Source organism: Solea senegalensis, linkage group LG21, assembly GCF_019176455.1.
Source record: "Solea senegalensis isolate Sse05_10M linkage group LG21, IFAPA_SoseM_1, whole genome shotgun sequence".
NCBI classification, from domain to species: Eukaryota; Metazoa; Chordata; class Actinopteri; order Pleuronectiformes; family Soleidae; genus Solea; species Solea senegalensis.
In genome coordinates this window covers 7,568,267-7,588,790 of record NC_058040.1, presented here as the reverse complement: position 1 = coordinate 7,588,790, position 20,524 = coordinate 7,568,267, and the positions used below count along the sequence as shown (strand labels likewise).

The 20,524-nt window shown below is 41.6% G+C and overlaps 3 protein-coding genes across 3 annotated transcripts in view; 2 read left to right on the top strand and 1 right to left on the bottom strand.

Annotated features, from left to right (window-relative positions):
• Nucleotides 1-2,050: 2,050 nt before the first annotated feature.
• On the top strand, nt 2,051-7,107 carry LOC122757986 (guanine nucleotide-binding protein subunit alpha-14-like). Its single transcript, XM_044011762.1, has 7 exons — nt 2,051-2,240; nt 4,323-4,507; nt 5,268-5,422; nt 5,508-5,636; nt 5,725-5,854; nt 5,928-6,081; nt 6,358-7,107. Exons 1-7 carry the CDS (start codon nt 2,123-2,125, stop codon nt 6,546-6,548), a joined length of 1,062 nt encoding a protein of 353 aa, XP_043867697.1. The 5' UTR covers nt 2,051-2,122; the 3' UTR covers nt 6,549-7,107.
• A 162-nt stretch (nt 7,108-7,269) lies between these two features.
• On the top strand, nt 7,270-19,017 carry LOC122757987 (protein prune homolog 2-like). The gene is given in 13 exon segments (XM_044011763.1): nt 7,270-7,357; nt 7,767-7,976; nt 10,397-10,463; nt 10,573-10,733; nt 10,736-10,766; nt 11,982-12,152; nt 13,673-13,775; nt 16,239-16,370; nt 16,521-16,607; nt 17,190-17,288; nt 17,376-17,414; nt 17,839-17,922; nt 18,043-19,017. Coding segments are annotated over 11 exon segments (996 nt in total). The 5' UTR covers nt 7,270-7,357; nt 7,767-7,976; nt 10,397-10,408; the 3' UTR covers nt 18,077-19,017.
• A 91-nt stretch (nt 19,018-19,108) lies between these two features.
• pcsk5a (proprotein convertase subtilisin/kexin type 5a) overlaps nt 19,109-20,524 on the bottom strand; it is a 31,272-nt gene continuing 29,856 nt past the window's right edge. Inside the window, exon 38 of the mRNA XM_044012906.1 lies at nt 19,109-20,090. Within this exon, the coding sequence (XP_043868841.1) occupies nt 19,603-20,090 (488 nt within the window). The 3' untranslated portion in view covers nt 19,109-19,602. The remainder of the gene's footprint in view (nt 20,091-20,524) is intronic.

Genomic DNA, 20,524 nt, shown 5'->3' with positions numbered 1-20,524 from the left:
TGTGGCAGCAGTAAATGACATAAGCTGTGTGTTGATTGTTTGAGAGAGATGAGAGGCTGCTGCTTCATACCTGGTCCTTTGTGACCCTGTTCCAATTTAAACAATTCATACTAAAATCTGCCCATATTCAATGTATCCTCTAATCCAGCTGTAATCCATAATAAAATGACAAATACTCATAACATAAATACTTAAAACTTATAACAAAAAAATGTATACTTCACTCTACCTTTGCCTAACCAAAGCCTTTAACCCATCCAAACCTATTCCCATATTAGATCCATTCTTGCCCTTTTAAGGAATTAGTGATAAAGCTGCAATGGTTGACACATCCCCAGGCCCTCTCTGATGACATGTTTAAATCACCCAATAAAGACTTATGTACATACAGACACACACACACACACAGGTTTGGACAGCAAACTAAGCACCTAACCCTTACCTAAACTCAACTGTAAAAACCAGGCCTTAAACCAAAACCAAAACTCTTTTAAGGGGTGACAGAACACGAGGACCAACCAAAATGTCCTCACTCCCTTAGGTTTATATGTTTTTTGGTCCTCACAAAGATACCCATACAAGAACACACACACACACACAGGTTTACACAGATATTCTTTGGACGAAACGAAACAAAGTGTTATCTCTAACCTTAAAACCATGTCTTAACCCTCCAAAAGCCATTTAAAGGAATGACAGAATGTGAGGCCCAAACAAAATGTTCCCACTTTCCCAAAATGTCCTCACTCCCTTAGGTTAAGTTTTATGGTCCTCACAAAGATACCAATTCAAGAACACACACACACACACACACACACAGGTTTGCACAGCTCATGGATCTGCTTCATAAGAACCACGTTTTGGACTCCATGATGACTATAGGTCCTGACAAAATTCATGTTTATTCCAGAAAATGCCCTAAAGATGTAACACACACTGGTTTGCACATCTATTCTCGTGACAACACTGCATTGACTTTCATTCATTTGGACAGCCTAAAGAAAACTGTATTCCTTATCTTAATCATGCCTTAACTTAACCGAAAAACTAATCCCATCACTAACCCTAAAACCAAAATATCCTCATTCCCTTACGATAATAAGTTTTTTGGTCCTCACAAAGATACCCATACAAGAACACACACTCACACATACAGGTTTGCTCAGTTTTACCCTGAACCAGAAATTAGGTCTCATTAGAACTAGGTTTTGATCCCCATGAGGATTATTGTTCCTGCCAAGGTTAATATTTATCAAAAGAAATGTCCTAAAGATGTAACACACACTGGTTTGTGCAACTATTCTTGTGAGGACACTGCATTGATTTTCATTAGTTTAGACTGCTGTATTCTTATCTTAATCATGCCGAAACTTAACCTAAAACTAATCCCATCCCTAAACCTATAACCAAGTCTCAACCCTCAAAAAGCCCTTTCGAGTGGTGACAGAACATGAGGACCAACCAAAATGTCTTCACTTTCCCAGAATGTCCTCACTCTTTAGGTTAATACATTTTTTTTGGTCCTCACAAAGATAACAATACTAACACAGTCATACACACATACACTGGTTTGCACAGCTGTTCTTGTGAAGACACTGCATTGACTTTCATTCATTTGGACAGCCTACGGAAAATTTTACTCCTTATCTTAATCATGCCTTAACTTAACCTAAAACAAATCCTATCTTTAACCCTAAAACCAAGTCTTAACCCACAAAAAGCCTCTTAAAGTTGAAAAAACGTCCTTTAAAGTTGTGTGGAGCTGCTGAAATATCCTTAGACAATGATGGGGTTGAACCAAATGTGTCCTCACAGCCTAAGAAAAGACACACACACAGAGACCAGAGTCTGCATAGGCTCTTTCATAAGAGTCTGGCCATGCAGCGCCGCCTCCTGTGAGTCTGCACAGCAGGAATGTGAAATGCACCTGAACTCGTTCCCGCATGAGGAAGAATGACTGCAGAGAGTCTCCAGCTCACCTGTTCCGGGACAGAAGTTTCCCTGGCAGGACTGAGAAAAACCATTATCCATTTATTTCACTAAACCCCCTCACCCATTCATCTTTGGCGTTGTTTGCTTAACATAAAAAAAAGAAGAAGAAGAAAAAGAAACTTTGTCAATAATGGAGTGCTGTTTGTCTGCCGAGGAAGAGGAGAGACTCAGGATACACAAAGAAATAGAGAGGCAACTGATTCGTGATAAAAGAGATTCACACCGGGAGCTGAAGCTGCTGCTTCTAGGTGAGTGTCAGCACAGACGTTCATTTATAAATGTCACTTTACACAGAGTGAACTTCCACGTGTTCACCCTCTGAGCCTCAATTAACTGACACTTCAAATGTGTCGGTTATAAGTGGACGTGAGATAGATGTCATAAAATGATTCAATTAAATGCCATTTAAAGGAAAATCAAGTTAAAACTTTTTTTTTAATTTAGTGCTCGCAACAGATGTCTTCTTCTCAAAATGATCTGAGCCCTAATAATGTTCTAACACACTTATTTTTTGGTTTCTTATCATATTTTTAAAACAAAAATACGACATTGACATAAATTAGGTAACTATATTGAGTTTAGTGGCTTACATGTTATTTAAGAGCTAAAAATACATTTAGTACATTTGTTAATACAAAATCTTCACAACAAAAAGTTGATTTTGTCCGTTAAACTGTGACTACATACAATATTTGCTTCCTGAAAACATATTTAACAGGAATTTTTCTTTTGTGATATATAATAAAAATATCTTTGGACGCTTTACTTTCATCCTCTGCAAACTCTAAAACTCTTCTTGATCCTTCACGGACAAAGGAACACGTTAAAATAATCAGCAAATAATGAAATATGTCGTAAAATACACAGTGAACAGGTTAGGCATGTGTAATGTTCACATCTTTGAATTTTGTCAGCTGGCACTGAATTCAAATTGTTTTGTTAATAACTGTATTGCAGCTATTACAGTCTAATGATGACACGAAACAATCTTTCAAATTACATTCAGTCATTAACTGACAAGCTCGTGTAGGGGACATGTCAATGAATTTAGGATTCATCAAGTGAGCACCATGAAGATCTGTGGTACATTTCAGCAAACGTGATCAAATCATTGTTGAGACATTTCAATGAAACCAAATCATGTCCTTCTCTGGAGACGTACAGTAAAGCCAAAGTAATAGATATTATCCCACAAAGGGAGCGTCTGTGTGTCTGTGCACACGCTCCACACGGTGACAATGTGTTATGTGAGAATGTGACCTGAAAGTATGGATTCAACATGAGGAGAAGATGAATCTGGCAAATACAAAAAATAAGAGCGTATGGATCAATAGTGTTTCAGCTGCACCGTTTCTTTTAACTCGTCACCTGTAAGCCTCTGCATTCCTTAAATAGTTGTTGAAAGCCCGGTGAGTCAGCGGCTTGATGTCCTTCATAGTGTTTGCCTGAGTCTAATCAAAATAGACGAGTGGCGACCTTTCATTTCACTCGTGGTTCTCACAGCACACAAAGGCTTCTTGTAATCTTGTAAACCAGTGTGAAAGTCTTGTTAGGTCAGACTTTTTCTTTGTTGTTGATTCACTTTAGTCTGAACGTCAGGTATGTCATGAGCGCATACCATAAAAAAAAAAAAGAGAACAAAACAGGTATAGAGCAACATTAATAAATGCGTCATGAAAAGGTATTGCATGGCTGAACAGTGTCAGCTATCAAAACACGCCACTTGTAAACGCTTTACAGTCGGCTCTTCTGGAAACAATACATTACACGTGAGGGACTTTGTTTAAAGGTCAGCTCTACTTTAAACTTCAACTTGAGTTAGCCTGTTTGGAGAACAATATCCTCCACTAAAGGTCAGTCTAATGGTTAACATTTAAGGTGTTTTAGGTGGTTAGCTGACACGCTCTTATCGGGAGTAATTTACAACCAGTGGGCAGGAAAGAGTTCACTGTTCCACTCAAGGACACGCGGCTGTTGACAGACTGCTGACGTGCAGGGGCCAATTTGTAAACCCTCATTTTCAAGAATGCAACACCTTGCAGAAAAAGCAATTGAGATTGCTTACTTTTCTTTATACATTATATATTTTTTTTTAGAAAAATGTAGAAAGAAAATGTATACAATACAAATAAATAAAACCAACACAGTTGCAAAGCATGAGGCGGATCTGTTAAACAATAACTTTTGAGAATATTGTAGAAAGCAGCAGTTACTTTTGTTTTTCATAAGGCTGCACCTGGTAGATGTTGAGTTGATATAGTTTACGTCACAGGTCGGTGTTCTGTTTCTTGCCTTGCTGTAGTTTAATCCTTATTTGTACTTATTTGTAGGGACTGGTGAAAGTGGAAAGAGCACCTTCATCAAACAGATGAGGATCATCCATGGCAGCGGGTACACTGAGGCTGAAAGGAAGAATTTCACACGACTCGTGTTTCAGAACATCATCACTGCCGTCCAGGCCCTGGTCCAGGCCATGGGCAGTCTCGGGATCAACTACATCGACGACAAGAACATTGTGAGAGACTGTATATGCTTTTTTTAAATTACTATAATAATGTGTTTTGGACTATTTCAAAAATGTCACGTGAGACTCTGTGAGTTCTGTGTTAAAGGTTAAGAAAAACAGAGCTGTACCCATGAATTGTTTTAGGTTTATTAGGTTTATTTGACTTGTAAGTCTAGTTTTAGAAAGTTTGATCATATTTTATTGTTCTGATCGTGTTTTATATTTATCATTTGATAATTGTTATTGTGTGTGATGTAGTTTAGCTTGTAGTTAGTAAGTATATGCATGTCATTTTTTAACTTTTGTTTTAGTGTAGTTTCATGTGTTTAATCATGTATATTTTATACTGTTCACGTAAAAGCCCAACTAGTGACAAGAGTTGCAAACTAGCAATAGCTATAAACTCTATGTACAACGCATCAGTTGCATTATTTGTCTTGGAATTCTATTATATTCTGTGAGACAATATCAACAATCTAACAATCAAGATTTTTACCTGATAATGGTGCTTTTTAAAAATTAGTGGTTGTACAGTTTCATGGTGTCACTACAGGAAAAAATGTCATTTTGGCTCATCATCATCTGGGGAAAGTGAAATCATGATTCATTTTGGAATCTGAATAAACGCTCATCTCCAAAGACGACATCTTCTGTAGGTCCTTTGCTGGGCTCATCCTCTTAAAGGTATCGTTTCAGTTCAAAGATGCAAAAAGTTTCACTCAGGAAAAATAAGAGTGTATGTGTGTGTATGTGTGTGTGCGTGTGACAGAGCCACGCGGAGAAGCTGAAAAAATTGGAAGCAACCCAAGTGTCCAGTCTGGAGACGTGGCAGGTGGACGCCATCAGGAGTGTGTGGAACGACCACGGGATTCAAAGGTGCTACGAACGCAGGAGGGAGTTCCAGTTATCAGACTCGGCCAAATAGTAAGACTTTCATATGATTCAAATCACATAAAGCTCATCTTATCTCTGTGATTATGTTGCATATTAAAGACGCTCGTTGTTTCAGTTACCTGAGCGACTTGGACAGAATCTCAGCCACGTTTTACATCCCAACCCTGCAGGACATCTTGAGGGTCAGGGTCCCCACCACAGGGATCATTGAGTATCCCTTTGTACTTTCCAAAGTTACCTTCAGGTTGAGTATTGTACTTTACACACATCAAAAAGAAAATGCGATTGGGATTGTTCATATTTAGCTTTGCTCGATTGCAATGTGTCTCTAGGATGGTGGACGTGGGCGGTCAGCGCTCAGAGAGGAAGAAATGGATCCACTGTTTTGAGAACGTCACCTCCATCGTTTTCCTGGTGGCTCTCAGCGAGTACGACCAAGTCCTTTATGAGAGCGCAAATGAGGTCAGTTCAGTAACTTACCTCCGCAGGTAAGTGTTTTCTTTCCTAACAAATTTGTGTCCCCCGTGTTCTTTAGAATCGACTAAGAGAGAGCGTCGCCCTGTTCAAGACCATCCTCTCGTACTGTTGGTTCCAGGATTCCTCCACCATCCTGTTCCTGAACAAAACAGACCTGCTGCAGGAGAAAATCACACAGTCTCATATGGCAACCTACTTCCCAGCCTACAAAGGTATAAAAGCAAAAAAAAAACGTTGAAGAAGTTTATTTATAAAGCACCTGACACTGATATAAAAGTGTTTTCCAATAAAATAAATACAATTAATATTAAAAGAGAAATAAAAAATACAATGGATAAAAACATAGACACAAAAACACAAACTTAAAGCCATAGAGACTCTAAATTGACTGTCGATGTGTCTCGACAGTCTCCTTCTGTCCTTCTTCCTGGGCTTCACTTAACTATGTTCATTTTAATATACAGTCTCCATCTCTTTTGCCCCCACAGGGCCTCAGGGTGACGCTGAAGCTGTAAAAAAGTTCATCTTGCAAATGTACGTGGAGCAGCACAGTGGGCACCAGAAACCTCTGTACACACACTACACCTGTGCCACGGACACGGAGAACATCCGAGTGGTCTTCAAAGCCGTCAGGGACACGCTGTTCCGAGATAACCTCGAAAAGTTCAATCTGGTGTGAGGGAGGCCGTAAGACAAGTTGAGGATTTGGCCGTTTAGGAGCAAGAAAGAGCCGGTTACAGTCACACGTCGTAACACTTTTATGGACACTTTATCTCGTCTTGTGCTGTTTGACCCTCAGATGGTGCCGACGGGTGAGACGCGTTTATCTCAGTACTGTAAAACTCAGTGTGTGTCTGAGTCCTTTTTTTTTTTCTAAACAACACAGTTCATTACGCAATAAATGTCTCTTTTTTTTTTTAAAGGCACAAAAAACCGGACACCTTCAATGTCAACTCATGCTCTAAACTCTACTAAACTGTTACAGATTCTTTCCTTTGCAAACATTTCTGTTGCACAATCAGCCACTGGTGTCAAACTGACTCGACAGACTCTTATCTTGCAAGAATTCAAACCACCTTGTCTTACAGCTCTGAAAGGAGGAAGCACAGAGAAAATACACTGCCTTAGAATTTATTTATACTAATTATTTCATGTGTGTAACAACCATATAGCCTGTGAAGTTATTCTTTCTTTTTTGACCAGTTAGAGATATTAAACCACATGGACGTGTTTTTAAACAAACTGAATTGTGTGTTCCTCATTATCTTTCTCTGCACTGCACAAGCAACCTACAGAGACGTATAAATAATTCATCTCGTGGCAGTTTTTTCAGACACCTCTTGTCTGCTCTCATGCTACAGGCGTGGCCACACTGATAACAACACGCCATGGTAACAACCTTTGTACCAAACAATGGTCAACAGTGAGCAAAGGTCTGACAGGCTGCTCTCTGCTTTCCTGGTCTAACTCTTGGGACTGTGAGCAGTGGTAAGTGAAAAGAGAAACTCAGGCAGATACTTCTATAAGTGCTATTGATTTTTACCTGCTTTGTGGCCGTATAGTTGGATTGTCTAAGAGTTGAAAAGTTCAGTGGCTAAGGCAGAATATGAAGGACATTATTGATCTTGTCTTAAAGAGAGTGGAAGGGTAAGCATGATATATTTACTTTGGATCAGTCTGTACTTTCTAACCAGCATGCGATACTGAAGCTCTTGTTACTCAAATTGGGTAATGAAATCCCATATAGCTGCATAGTCAGGCTCAAAAAGAAACCTAATGCCAGGCTATTACAGCAGCTCCACACTCCACGTGTGTTTACACGTACACAGTTTATCCAGGAAGATGACACACAAACACACACACACACACACACACACCCTCCTGTATTCCCATTCAGAGGCTCTGCCTGAGGAAGCTGCTGTAGCAGGTGATCGTCCTTATTTGGTCATGGCCCAGATCATGTGACCACAAAATGGTGGAAGCTGTGAGCTGTTTGTAAGCTGAGCATCTCCATCGAGGGGCTGGGAGCAGGAGACAGGCAGGGAACTTGGCCGTGCATCCATGCTCTGAGACGCAGGAGGACACACATTCCTGAGCCCCAGCAGTGGTGAGTCGATGGCTTTCATTTTGTGGAGATGAAGAGAGAGAGAGAGAGAGATATGTTCTCTTTTTTTCCCTTTCACGGCTAGCAGACAGGAAGAGAGAGGCAGAGAGAGAGGGGGAGAGGGAGGGGCTGCTGTCATCAGTAGCACTGTGGTCCTGTGCTGTGGAAGTGGATGTGAGGCAGTAACGTCCTCCATGGAGGATGCTCATAACAGACGATGCTGAGTGTGTTATTCTGCATCGTGTGAGCGCGTGTCAGTGTATGCTGACGATTCTTTGTGCGTTTCTATGAACTGTCAGCATGATAGTCATTCCCACCACACAGAGCTCAGCCACTCAGCATTTTTTCTCTCCCTTGCATCTGAAAATGCAAACACATTTTCCTCGCCCCAGGCTGAGGTGGTTTCTCTTTTTTGTTGTTGTATGTGAATGAGAACCCGTGACTCACTGTGAATTTGCATCTCTGTCCAGTCTGAGCTCAGGACAGTGTGCAGTCATTCTATTTGAATCAGCACTAGGGGAAAAAAAAGCAGCGAGGAGGAGGAGGAGGAGGAGGAGGGATGAGTCGTGATGTAACATCCCCCCACTGCCCTCCCCCTTTCCGGCATCCTCCCCCATCCTTCATTTCAAATGGATGATTACTCAGAGGGGAGGATGAACTTTAACCTCAAAATCTTTTTCATTTCCCTCTTCCCTCCCCCGTGTCTCCCTCTAATACATCACTTCTCTTGTCTTTACTTCCTGTTCTTTGATGACTGTGGACGGATGGATGAGGGCATTCTGTAGTTAAACCTGAGCGATTGATGACAAGTGAAAGTGAAACAATAACAAAACAATCAAGTTCTCATTGTTCCTTTAAAGATAGAAGATAGAATACAGGAAATACTTGAGATAAAACATTTAAAATGATGTCAAAAGTAATGTGAAACATTGAATCGGAGTTTAATTGTGTCCTTTATTGTTATTGAATTGTTGCTTGTCTCTCTCTCTCTCTTGGACAAAGTACATGTATGTAACGGCAACTCCTCTTCATCAAGCTCATCCCTTTGTCTTCGGCAGTGTGTTAATAGGAAGCGAGTGTTGGAGAAGTGCTATATATAGCAGCGCTGTATGAACGTGTGTGTGAATGGATGATCTTATAGATTTAAAGTGTGCAGCTGCACAGAGAATACAAACAGATTATATCAAATGGGAGAACTATCCGGTATCTTTTTATATTTTATATGTTAAGACAGTGATATTACCAAGCGTGGAGCGTATATAGCGACACAGCTATAAATAGGGCAAGAGCGTGAATTAACAGTTCCATATTTTTCACAAAATAAACATAAACAAACAATACAAAAAAAGCAAATATGGACATAACCAAGGAAGTTGGCACTGGCACAGGCACACATTTAACAAACTAACAGTAGAGAGGAGTTTTATGTTTGCCTGTATACAGTATGTCAAAACTCAGTCCCAGAAGAGAATATTTAATTCTCTCCAACTGCATAAACTGCATTAAATCCCTCAACTATACAGACACTGTAGGTGGTTTCCAGTGCAATAATTTCCTCCCATCTGGTTGATGACATCGTCCTCCTTTATTCGGCAAAAACAGACCCAATATTATGTCTTTTATTCCACAAGCTGTAAAGTATTTGCCTGAATAAAGGTCAGATGTAAATGTTAAGTTGCTTTACCCAGAAGGACAAATGAGGTTTCTATCTATGGAAGTAGTGAAGTAAATATATAAAGGTGACATGGAAACACTCACGCTCATGTTCAATGAATCAAAGGTACATGATCTGTGTAAATGTACTATTAACCCTTAATGCAGGTCAAACCATGGTGAATTGAATAATGCACAACTCCTTATATGGACATCCGGGGGGGTGTGTGTTTATAGGTCACATATTCAGGCTTTAAAAAATGCGGGGGTATTATCGTCTTCTTATGTGTTGTTGAGTCAAAGTTATGATTCATTTGATATTGCATTTTTAGTTGTGATATAAATTAGCAATAGTTGTGCAGAAGTCGCACAATAGAGCGTTTTTCTTTTCTTTTGGTTCAGAAAAATGAGCCAAATGAACATTGAACTGTGCACCTTATTTCCAAATTTCACAAATTCAATCCAATTTTACACATTCTTAGTACATTTTGCTCAGGTGTGTTTATATAGTTGATGAAAATGAAAGAAATGTTTCATTAGGTTGTGCTGGAAAAAAAGGATATAAGACACTCTGCGCTGTAAGTTTTTCAGGTTGAATTAGAATTTTGATCTAATGCGTCTACCTCACTCTAAAATCAGACCGCTGCTCTTTGTTCACAAATCACTAAATGTAAATAAAGCCTGAGTGGCGGATTATATAACTGCTTACTCTCCAGGTTTGTTGTTGTATCACAAGAGCCCATTTAATAACTGTAATTATCTCCTCATAGGTCCCTCTGGGGATGGACCTGGCATCAGAGACTGAAATGAACTCTGAAGTGGGTGAAGGCAGACCAGGTGAATGAGTCCACTAATGCTCACAGTCAAACCAACGCCAGCAGTTATTCAAAACAAAGGTTTTTGTTATTTTATAGTGATCAACTTTTAATGTTCTCTCTTTTTCTAGTCCCTCCTTCATCTCTTCCTCTGCAAGGAGGCCCCGCTCAGAGGAAGAAGCTATCTGCCCCACGTATCAGCCTGTCACTGGACCAGAGCGAGGACGACTTAGGCGAAACCCCCGATGATCTGGACATTAACGTCGATGACCTCGACACTCCAGATGAGGGCTCGACTACACTGACCATGAGACAGACTGGGAAGGTGACAGACAACACTGTTACACATAATCAAAGAGTTTTTCTTTGGTCCATACCTCACCAGTAAACAAATCAACGGATGGTCACAAGGGAAAACATAACTGCCCCAGTGGAGGTAGTCAGTGGGAACCTGCCACAACAATCACAGTCCTAAATCATCCTGATTGTGGAGCGGAGCCATAGTGTTTCCAGAATGTTTCACAACTTTAATTTTGCAGCTTTCGTTTTACGTTTAAATCTGCAGTGTCAAGGATCTGTCAGTCAGTCATCATCTAACCGCTTTATCCTCCACCAGAGGGTCGCGGGGGGTGCCGTGCCAATCTCAGCTACATCGGGCGATAGGCGGGGTACACCCTGGACAGTTCGCCAGTCCATCGCAGGGCCACACACAGATAGAGACAAACAACCATTCACTCTCACACTCACTCCTACGGTCAATTTAGAGTGTCCAATTTACCTAATCCCCACATTGCATGTTTTTGGACTGTGGGAGGAAGCCGGAGAACCCGGAGAGAACCCACGCACACACGGGGAGAACATGCAAACTCCATGCAGAAAGGCCCTTGTTCCAACCGGGGCTCGAACCCGGGTCTTCTCGCTGCAAGGCGAGAGTGCTAACCACTACACCACCGTGTGGCCCGTGTCAAGGTTCTGGATAAATATAAATAAAGAAAATAAAGGTCCATTTCATTCCAACCATTTCACACGACGCCGATTAAGCTCATCAGATCCACACAACGCTCTCTCTCTTTCTCTGTGTGTCTCTCAGTGTAGCAATGTTTGGATCTCATCTCTGAAGTGATTTGTTTTTCTGTCAAGACAGAGGCGACTGCAACATTGCAAGATGGCTGCAAACAGGTTTGAGTACAACTGAAATGACAAAAAAGCTCAGGGCTTCTTTTTTTGTTGTTGTTGCTGCTCAAAGCACTTTGTTGGATAAATGCATCTTGTCCCTGCCTGAACCTGCGCTGCTGGTCTATACACACAGATGAGAGTTTTACTTCACAGAACCTGTTTTCAGATGCAGCAAACAAATCAAGTTACACTTTTTCTGTTCACGGGTCACAAAACCAATCATTGAAAGTTGACCACTGTATAACCTAAGTCTAATTTTCATAGAAATCAAAGGTTCGGTTGATTCTTCTCATGATTTCCCTCGTGAATGAAACTAATGTAGGCCTGTAACAAGCTGTATTTGCTCTCTTTTCTGTCATATTAGATCCAGCCAGTAGGACTGCGACAAGTGAACCTTACGACTCAATCGCGACGTACAGCGCGGAGGAAGAGCGCCAGGACGGCAAACTGTGGAGAACAGTCGTCATCGGGGAGCAGGAGCACCGCATCAACATGAAGATCATCGAGCCTTTCATGAGAGTCATCTCTCACGGAGGTGAACAATGAAGCATTCATTGTTACTGTATGTCCATCCCAATGCTGCAGCTGTCCATTTAAAGTCCAAAAACATTCCAATTAATAATTTAAAAAGATCTGTTTTATATACAGATAAAATGAAGAGACACATTATACATATATGATACATAATGCATTATTTCATGAGAACATGACATTTCAATGAATTGATGTCACATACGAGTTGTTTAAAATGTTTAAAGCTAACAGTTGAAGCATTTTTAAGTGTAAGTTTGCAGCAGGCCTTTATATTGTGTAACAGAATATTATAAAAGTCGTAATCTCCAGCGCACTGACTGTACCGTCAACTGAAAATTGAGTTGGCAGAATTATGCTGATCATTTTGGAATTGCCTCATCTTAACCTCGGGCTGGAGCCAACAGAAAAAAAAAACGAGGTGCTGAATTTCACATCACTCAGTTCAGTGGCCATCAGAGTGGAATCGCTCCATAAACTAAACACAGTGGACATTTTTTTTTTGTGCATGTCCACTGCACGTTAGAACAAGAGGATCCAGGTCGAAACCTGGTTAAGTGGCCACTCGACAATGAATTTGATGGAGCGCGTTGATCGCCGACCACAAACACTCACTGCAGGCAAACAGACGGAAAACTGAACACACAAGGGCACGAGGGTTCACTCAACAGTGTGTGTTCGACAATGATTTCTGCCTCTCAACTCGTCTACAAACACTACCGTCATCTAAATGCCAGAGCTACAATTTACAGTTATTTTCTGCATTGATTCATCTTTCTATAACTTCCATGATTAATGAACAAATCCATGAAATGTCAGAAATGAGTGACAAAAATGACGTCTTCCAGTCCCCTCCCCAGCCGCCCCTGCACCGTTTTCCAATGTCGCTTGTAAAATAACTGAAATATTGTGACTTTAATATCATGTAATCATCATCTATAGCTGCTGCATTAAGACTGCTGGGGGACCGCGGTTTCAAAATAAGTCACACCATATTAATTTCACAGGAAGGGGCCCCAGCTTTCTCTCTTTTCCCTCTCAGTGGGGTTGACTAAAACCCAAAGGGCCAATGGTTTGCACCCTGAAAAGACCAAGCCTTAAGTAATCCTCGGTCGCACCATTACTGATGGAAATCAGAGCCCATGATCATAGCGTGTAGTGCATTTTTCCTCCCACTGTGCTCTGCTCTCTGCTGTGGGCTTAAGTGAAACGTAGCTGTCCCACGGAAACAGGAGACGTCAGTCGACATCGCCGGCTCTGTCGCTCAGATAAAAGACCCTCTGTTTGACTGACACCAAATCTGCTGATGAATGGAGCCAGGGAATAAAAAGGAAATTACATTAATCCAAAAAGTAGTGAGAGGAAACGTCAGACAAGCGACACAGATCAACAGATAAATATGACAAAGAAAAGGAAATAAGGCACAAATCAAATTGTGGAAGCCCTCACCTTTGAACTACCAGTGGAGCAATGTCAACGTGACTCTTATATCTTCTTCTTCTTCTCTTTAAATTTTTTATTAAGGCTACTATAGCAGTGGAGTGAATGCCATCATCGTGTTTGCTGCCTGTTTCCTGCCAGACAGTGACAGAGAGGACTACCACGAAATCATGGAGAATCTCTTCCTGTGAGTATTACGCCATGATGACTAACAAACAGCAGGTGTTTACACGTAGTTGAAATGTTAAAGGGTCACCACCTTTATTGCAAAACTGGAACAGGAACGTCTAAACCAAATTCTCAGTTGGTTGTGAAAAGACGTCCATTTGAATGGAAGTAAATAGTAAATAAAATTAGCATATTTCTCATTTGAGTCAGTAAACACACATTTACAGCAAGAAGACCCCGGTCAGAACAAGGGCCTTTCTCCATGGAGTTTGCATGTCCTCTGTCCAAAAGCGTGCGGATTTGGGGATTAGACACTCGAAATAGACCGTAGGTGTGAGTGTGAGAGTGGATGGTTGTTTGGACTGGCGACCTTTTGCCCTATATCAGCTGGGATTGGCACCAGCAACCTTCACATGGAGATTAAAGCAGTAGAAGATGAGTGAGTGAGTAAGTCAGTAAACATTGGTAAACAGAGGTAATAGCAGAAGTGGGGACTTGAGTCATTGCAACTTGGAGTCATGAAAAGATTCCAGATTCATTCTTATACTGTGTTTCATGCATCAAGGTTTCTTCCTGGTTTGGTCATAATTAGGCCAGCGCCCCTCAGTAAAAAGCTGCAGAAATCAAGCGATAATGGAGCTTGTTTGCTGAGACCTCCCGTGCTGAAGTCTTCACTGTCGTGCTGGAGCAGATGGATTTCATGCTTGGACAGTGTGCTGGAGATTCTACAGGCTGAGACACTGAGTATATGCTGGCATAATCCAAGAGTTTTTTTGGAAAGAAATGAAGGGAGGTTAAACCGTAGTGTTTGCTGTTCCGGCTGCCAGATGGCTCGAGGTCTGAGTAACCTTCCAAGGTGTTGAACAGTGTGCGGCTTTGTGTCAGTGGGAGATAATTACAATAGTCATGAAACAGAATGAGAATGGAGAATGAATGATTTTGGATCAAGCGGAGAGGAGAGTCAGACAGAGCCTACAACTCACGGAAGATGGACAGATTATTTAGACGGCCATACCGCAGGATATTGTCTGGACGTTTCCTGCTGATTGGGAAGAAGGAGAGAAAGATGGAACTGGGGCGAGGAGAAAACGGTGAATGAGATAATGGTTTTCTTTTTGAAAAGGTGTAGACGTCTGACTGAGCTGCTGAAATTGATGTAGAGGGGGAAGAAAAAAAAAAGAGATGAAAGCCCACATTTATACCCTGACGTCAGAATAAAGAAATCTTGCAAGGGACGAGACTGGCCTCCCCTGGCCTTATATTTTATACTTTGTTTGATTTTGTTTTTCTCATGTAGTTGATGAAAGCAGTGTAGTGACATTGCTTTGTCTTCTTTTTCTTCTTGATATCGATCCAATAATGGTCAAAATCACTGGATATGAACTTAAAAAGCACATAAATGTTGCTGCTGTAAGGGCAGCTGATCAGCCAAGGGAAGGTTTCTTATTAACAATAAACTACATTTTTTTATTTTGTCTTAATGGGAGCAGAATATTTGTAACACAGTTGGAGCATAATGTTTTTAAAATGGCTGTTAGTTGGTAGTTAGGTGGTAAACACATTGGCACAAACGTGTTGTCAACAGCTTATTGGCTTTAGAGGATGTAAAAATGACTGATACCGGTATCTGCAGTGATATCAGTATTGGTATCAAGCTGTCACACCCAGAGCTGCTGTTTAGGTTAAATATGCAATCTAATGGTTTTGTCAAACATTTAGTGTAGAGCAATTTGTGTCTTAGTAAAACACCAGAATGTGGCGCTCACGTTCATCTTTGCCAGGCAAGTTTACACAGATGCAAGTTTCAGTGGAGAGAGAGAAAAAACTGAAAGAACCAGACTCAGGGTGTACGACCATCTGCCTCGACCGGTTGGGGTAGGAAGAGAGGAGAGAACGGAGGGGGAGGGGAAGTGGTTAAGTGAGGGAGAGGTGTGTGAAAAGAAGAATGGGAAGGAGGAATGAAGATAGAGGAGAGATAGAGACCAGAGAGCATTTCAAGAATGAATAGCATTAATAACAATTATCATCCTCATAATCTCGTCCAGGGTGTGACATCTTGCGCCAATGCCGTGTTGGACTGACCCAAAAAACCTAAATAAAGGTTAAAGAGATTATATATCGTTTAGTGAGATGGGGATTTAGGAAATACAGCACATACAGTTCAGGATAACACAATAGCTCATTAGAAGGTTGGAACGTTATCTATAATTATATTGCGAATACTGTGAATAATAATTGCTGTTCCTCCAAAGAGATTTGAATTGCCGTCGGAATTGACAAAGACGCTCAAGCTCCCCTTTAAGATGAAGTTGTAACTTTTGTAAAAAAAAATAAATAAAATAGTTGTAACTTTCTGTGACGTCATCACGTGGTCAAAATTATAATTTGTGACAGTCTCAGTGTTATTTTGCACATGTCAGCATCCCTGCTCAGCTGAGGAGTAAAGGTGTGTGTGTGTGTGTGTGTGTTTGTGTGTCTTCAGCTACGTGATCAGCACACTGGAGCTGATGGTGGCGGAAGACTACATGATCGTGTACCTGAACGGTGCCACACCTCACAGAAGAATGCCTGGTCTCGGCTGGCTGAAGAAATGCTATCAGATGATTGATAGAAGGTTGGTCCTCATCATACTATGACTTGGTGAGAAATAGCAGCAGTGCATAATCTGTGCCAATCTCAGAGAATATTTGCAGCTCCACAGAATGAAATTAAAAACAAAGGGAACATACCGCACCGAATATGTGACCCATTGTTTTGTTCTCAGGCTCAGGAAGAATTTGAAATCTTTCATTATCGTCCATCCATCATGGTTTATCAGGACCGTTCTCGCCATTACCAAGCCCTTCATCAGGTAAAAACATGCCATGTGATATTTTTTGTGAAATGCCCGTACTGCAACTATTCAGAAACCTGCTTCAGGGATACATTAAAAACTGCAGCGTGACACTTTTAAACATAAACAAATGCCAGATACATTTAAACTCTTGTCAAATGAGGGTGACATCCCCGTTCTGCACACAGGTAAAAAAGACAGACGGACGCCACGAGACGCCCGTTGTTGGGCTAGTAAAGCAAGACAACGAGAAACAGGGTGGACTGAAAATTAAGACGTTGTAAAAAAAACAGTCTTTCTGAAGTTTAACAGGATAAATGCTTCTTACGTCCACCCGTCCGGGCTGCAGCTGTATACACACAAATGCACCCACAGTCAGGTCTGAAAGTATTGCTTGACATGCCCTAGCAGAATAATAAGTTATGCACTGCAGCTTTAACCCAGATAGTCCCTTAACTTTTGATTTAGTGCTATGAAATCTTAAAGATAAAGAAATAAGGTTTGTTCCTCTGATTTCAAGCAACTTCATTTGTACTTTTCCTCTGTGTGTGTGTGTGTGTGTGTGTGTGTGTGTGTGTGTGTGCCTTGCCATTGTACCAGTGCCAAGTTCAGCAGTAAGATAAAGTATGTGAGCAGTTTGGACGAGCTTCAGGAACTCATCCCCATGGAGTACGTCCAGATCCCTGAGTGCATCATTAGGTGAGCCTGAGCCGCCTCCTCCAAGCCGGAGTTGTCTTTTTTTGAACGACTTTATATTCATCTTGTCATTTGAACTCTCACCTCTAGACTCGACAAGGAACTGAAAGAAGCAGCAGAGAACTCAAAGTAAGCGGACGCTGTCCTGTCTTTCATTACCGTTCCTCTGTGGAGTCACTGGCACCTGTCGCAGTTTCATCCTCAGCTGCAGTGCTCACGGGGACTCTTCTGCTGCATGACTTGAATTGGATTTGGCTTATGGTTGCATTTAGGGGAAAAAAAAACAGACAGCAAAAAAAAAAAAAGTTGCTAGAGACACTAAATGCATTGCTTTCATCTCATAAATCATTACATAAAATAAATGAGCCTGTCCTCATTACCCTAATGAATGAATGAACAAAGCTGTGGCATTACACACTAACCTCTTGCTGACTAATTGTGCTCTGAACCATAAACTGCACGTGTCTTCAGAATCACAGCATTCCAAATGCATTACGGCGATAAATCCTCCTCTAACAACCTCTCCTTTTTTTTTTTCTTTCTTTCATTCAAGGGTGAATAGTTTCCTGCAGGGAACGGAGCCAGCAGCAGCAGCAGCAGCAGCAGCAGCGGCATCAGCAGCAGCAGGCAGAGCAGAGTAAGTCCTCTGAGATGTTGAAGTTTGTACATGGAAGAGAAGCGGCTTTGTGTCAGTCGTCTGTCACTCGTACATAAACATACTCGTCTTTAATGTCTGTTTGTTCTTTCATCTTTGCAGCAAAGCGGACGCAGCCGGCGCCAGTAGCTCTTAAACCCAAAAATCCCCAAAGGGTTTTATCACCTCAACTGTTCAGAGGTCACTGTCATATGGCTGAAGCTGGAAAGCAGAAGGTTGTTAAGCTAGAATATGTATGTGTGTGTGTGTGTGTTTTGTGCCTGTGTGTGTGGGTGTGGGTGTGTGTGCGTGTGCGTGCATCTTTGTGTCAGTATTTGGCAGTCACACACACCAAGAATGCTCGGATCTCCTTCAGTAAGCGCTGCTGTAGCATCTACTGTTCCATACACCTTCAATCCATCCCACTATATTGTCAAGCGAGATGCTTGGCAGCCTACAGAGTAGCACTGATGTGCACAGTAGGGTAGGAAATGCAATTTACAGGCAGACGGAGCACTGCACAAAAACCCATTTGTAGAGTCTATAGTGTTGTAGTTCTAGCCGCAAACCAACTCATGTTGTTTGCATCTTCACCTGTTTGCATGGGAGGAATAATGCGATAATATTAATGATAATAGTGAAGCAATAATATCACCCTTTACCGGTTACACCACCTCGAAACCTGTGCATCAGCAACCAACAATAAAAGCACAAGGTGAGGCCAAAACAAAACCCTGTGCCATTAAAGACCAACAACATATTTTATCTTTAGAGTCACACTGAAACTAAGGCGGAGCAAATCAGTTATAAAGAGAGGGTATGTGCAATGTAAGAGCAGGTCCTTTTAGCCATGTTTTCCGTGTGTGTGTGTGTTTGCAGTTGGCTTCTGTGTGATGCATAAACTGAAATTACAGATGAAAAATAAAGATGGGATCTCTCCAAAGCACAATACCGTCATTGTGTGTGTGTATCCACATGTATGTGTGCATTATGTGCATGTTTCCACATAGACAAATGATGTTCTTATGTGAAGGAGTATTGAGGATGTGCAGAGAAATGATGGATCACTCTTAATAAAATGGACTTTAACTCTTAAAAGTGTTTTCATTGTTTTAAATGAGTCTTGAATGAATCTTCCAGCCAAGTTTATTTGTGATGTACGACCATATTCACACAAGAGGTCCAGTCATCGTCTTCACAAGACTTTATTTAAACACCTTCAATCAAACACAGGCAAATATAGAAGGGCTCGGGAGGTGCAATGATAAATCAAATTTGAAATGCTAATCCAACAATACAACGACTTGAAGAAGTGAATAAAGCAATTAATGAAACTGTCAAATCTAGTAAATGCCCATGATAAATTGTATTACACACGGGAGGTAATCATAATCCAAACAAAGTCTCGAAAAATCAACCTTAATTATGTTAGAGGTACTTAAGGATGTTAAATGACATGGAATGCTCTGCAGCTCATTTGATGTTTGTGAGTGATAACAATCATAAAGTATGAGTCATTATAAATAACTTCCCATGTCTCATTTGGTTCAACTCATACTCAGTGAAGGATAAATGGGCCTGTTCCTCCAGGCAGGAAATAAACAGCACAATAAAACAGAGCAATGAATTAAAGTCTAGAAAATAAATGAGAAATATTTCTTCACAGAGTGAACTTCTGCTGCTTCACCGGAACGTGTAGCTCTCATCATCGTACTCCAGCTCGTCCTCATTGTCTTCGAGTTGACCGTACCGGAACTTCCTGTACACGGTGCCATCCTGACCCATGTAGACAATGTCCTCGTCATCGTCGTCGTCATCATCGTCCTCCTTTCTCCGGGAGCGATGTCCACTCATGTCCACTAACTGAGCCTCCTGGAAACGACCACCAGAGGAGCCGGCTCTGCCGCTGTAAGACGCAGAGCTGTAGCCTCCATGTCTGCTGTCGCCACCGCCGCCGCCTCCGTATCCCCCGCTCGAGCCCAGCTTCTCATAGCCACGGGGGGGCATGTCGGGGGGTGCGTGTTTGGAGCGCGAGTGTTTGACGAGGAAGACAACAGCCACCAGTCCCACCACCAGCAGGATGCAGGTGATGACGAAGATGGTCAGGCTGCCTCTGGCCTCCCAGTCCTCATCATCAGTGAACGCCAAGTTGGTTCTGAGGACACACTCGCCTGGAAATATGCAAGAGGGACAAAGTTTAGACGTCACTGCTCGTCCCTTGAAATCAAAGTGTGCTGTAGGCCTTAGACCCTCACATTGAGTGAGGACAAACTCCCCAAAAACCCCTCTGTGACAGACGTGCAGGAGATGTCAGAGAGAAATTCAGCAGATCACAAACAAAACATCACATTTAAAAAGAGAGGAAAAATATAAAATACAGAAATGTGAAATGTAGAAAAGGTGTGTTCCAAAGCGGCAGCAGGAGACACGTCGTCCTCACAGCAGCGTCGCTGTCTCAAATGTCTGCTTTTACTTCCAGCAGCTTGTTTTTAAGCTTGAGATTGTAGAAACTAAAATAAAAATACCTCTTTGATTTATTGCTCTGCTCCTTCCACACGCTCCTCATCTCAGAGAGGGAGGGTGGGTGGAACTAGCAGGCGGTGGC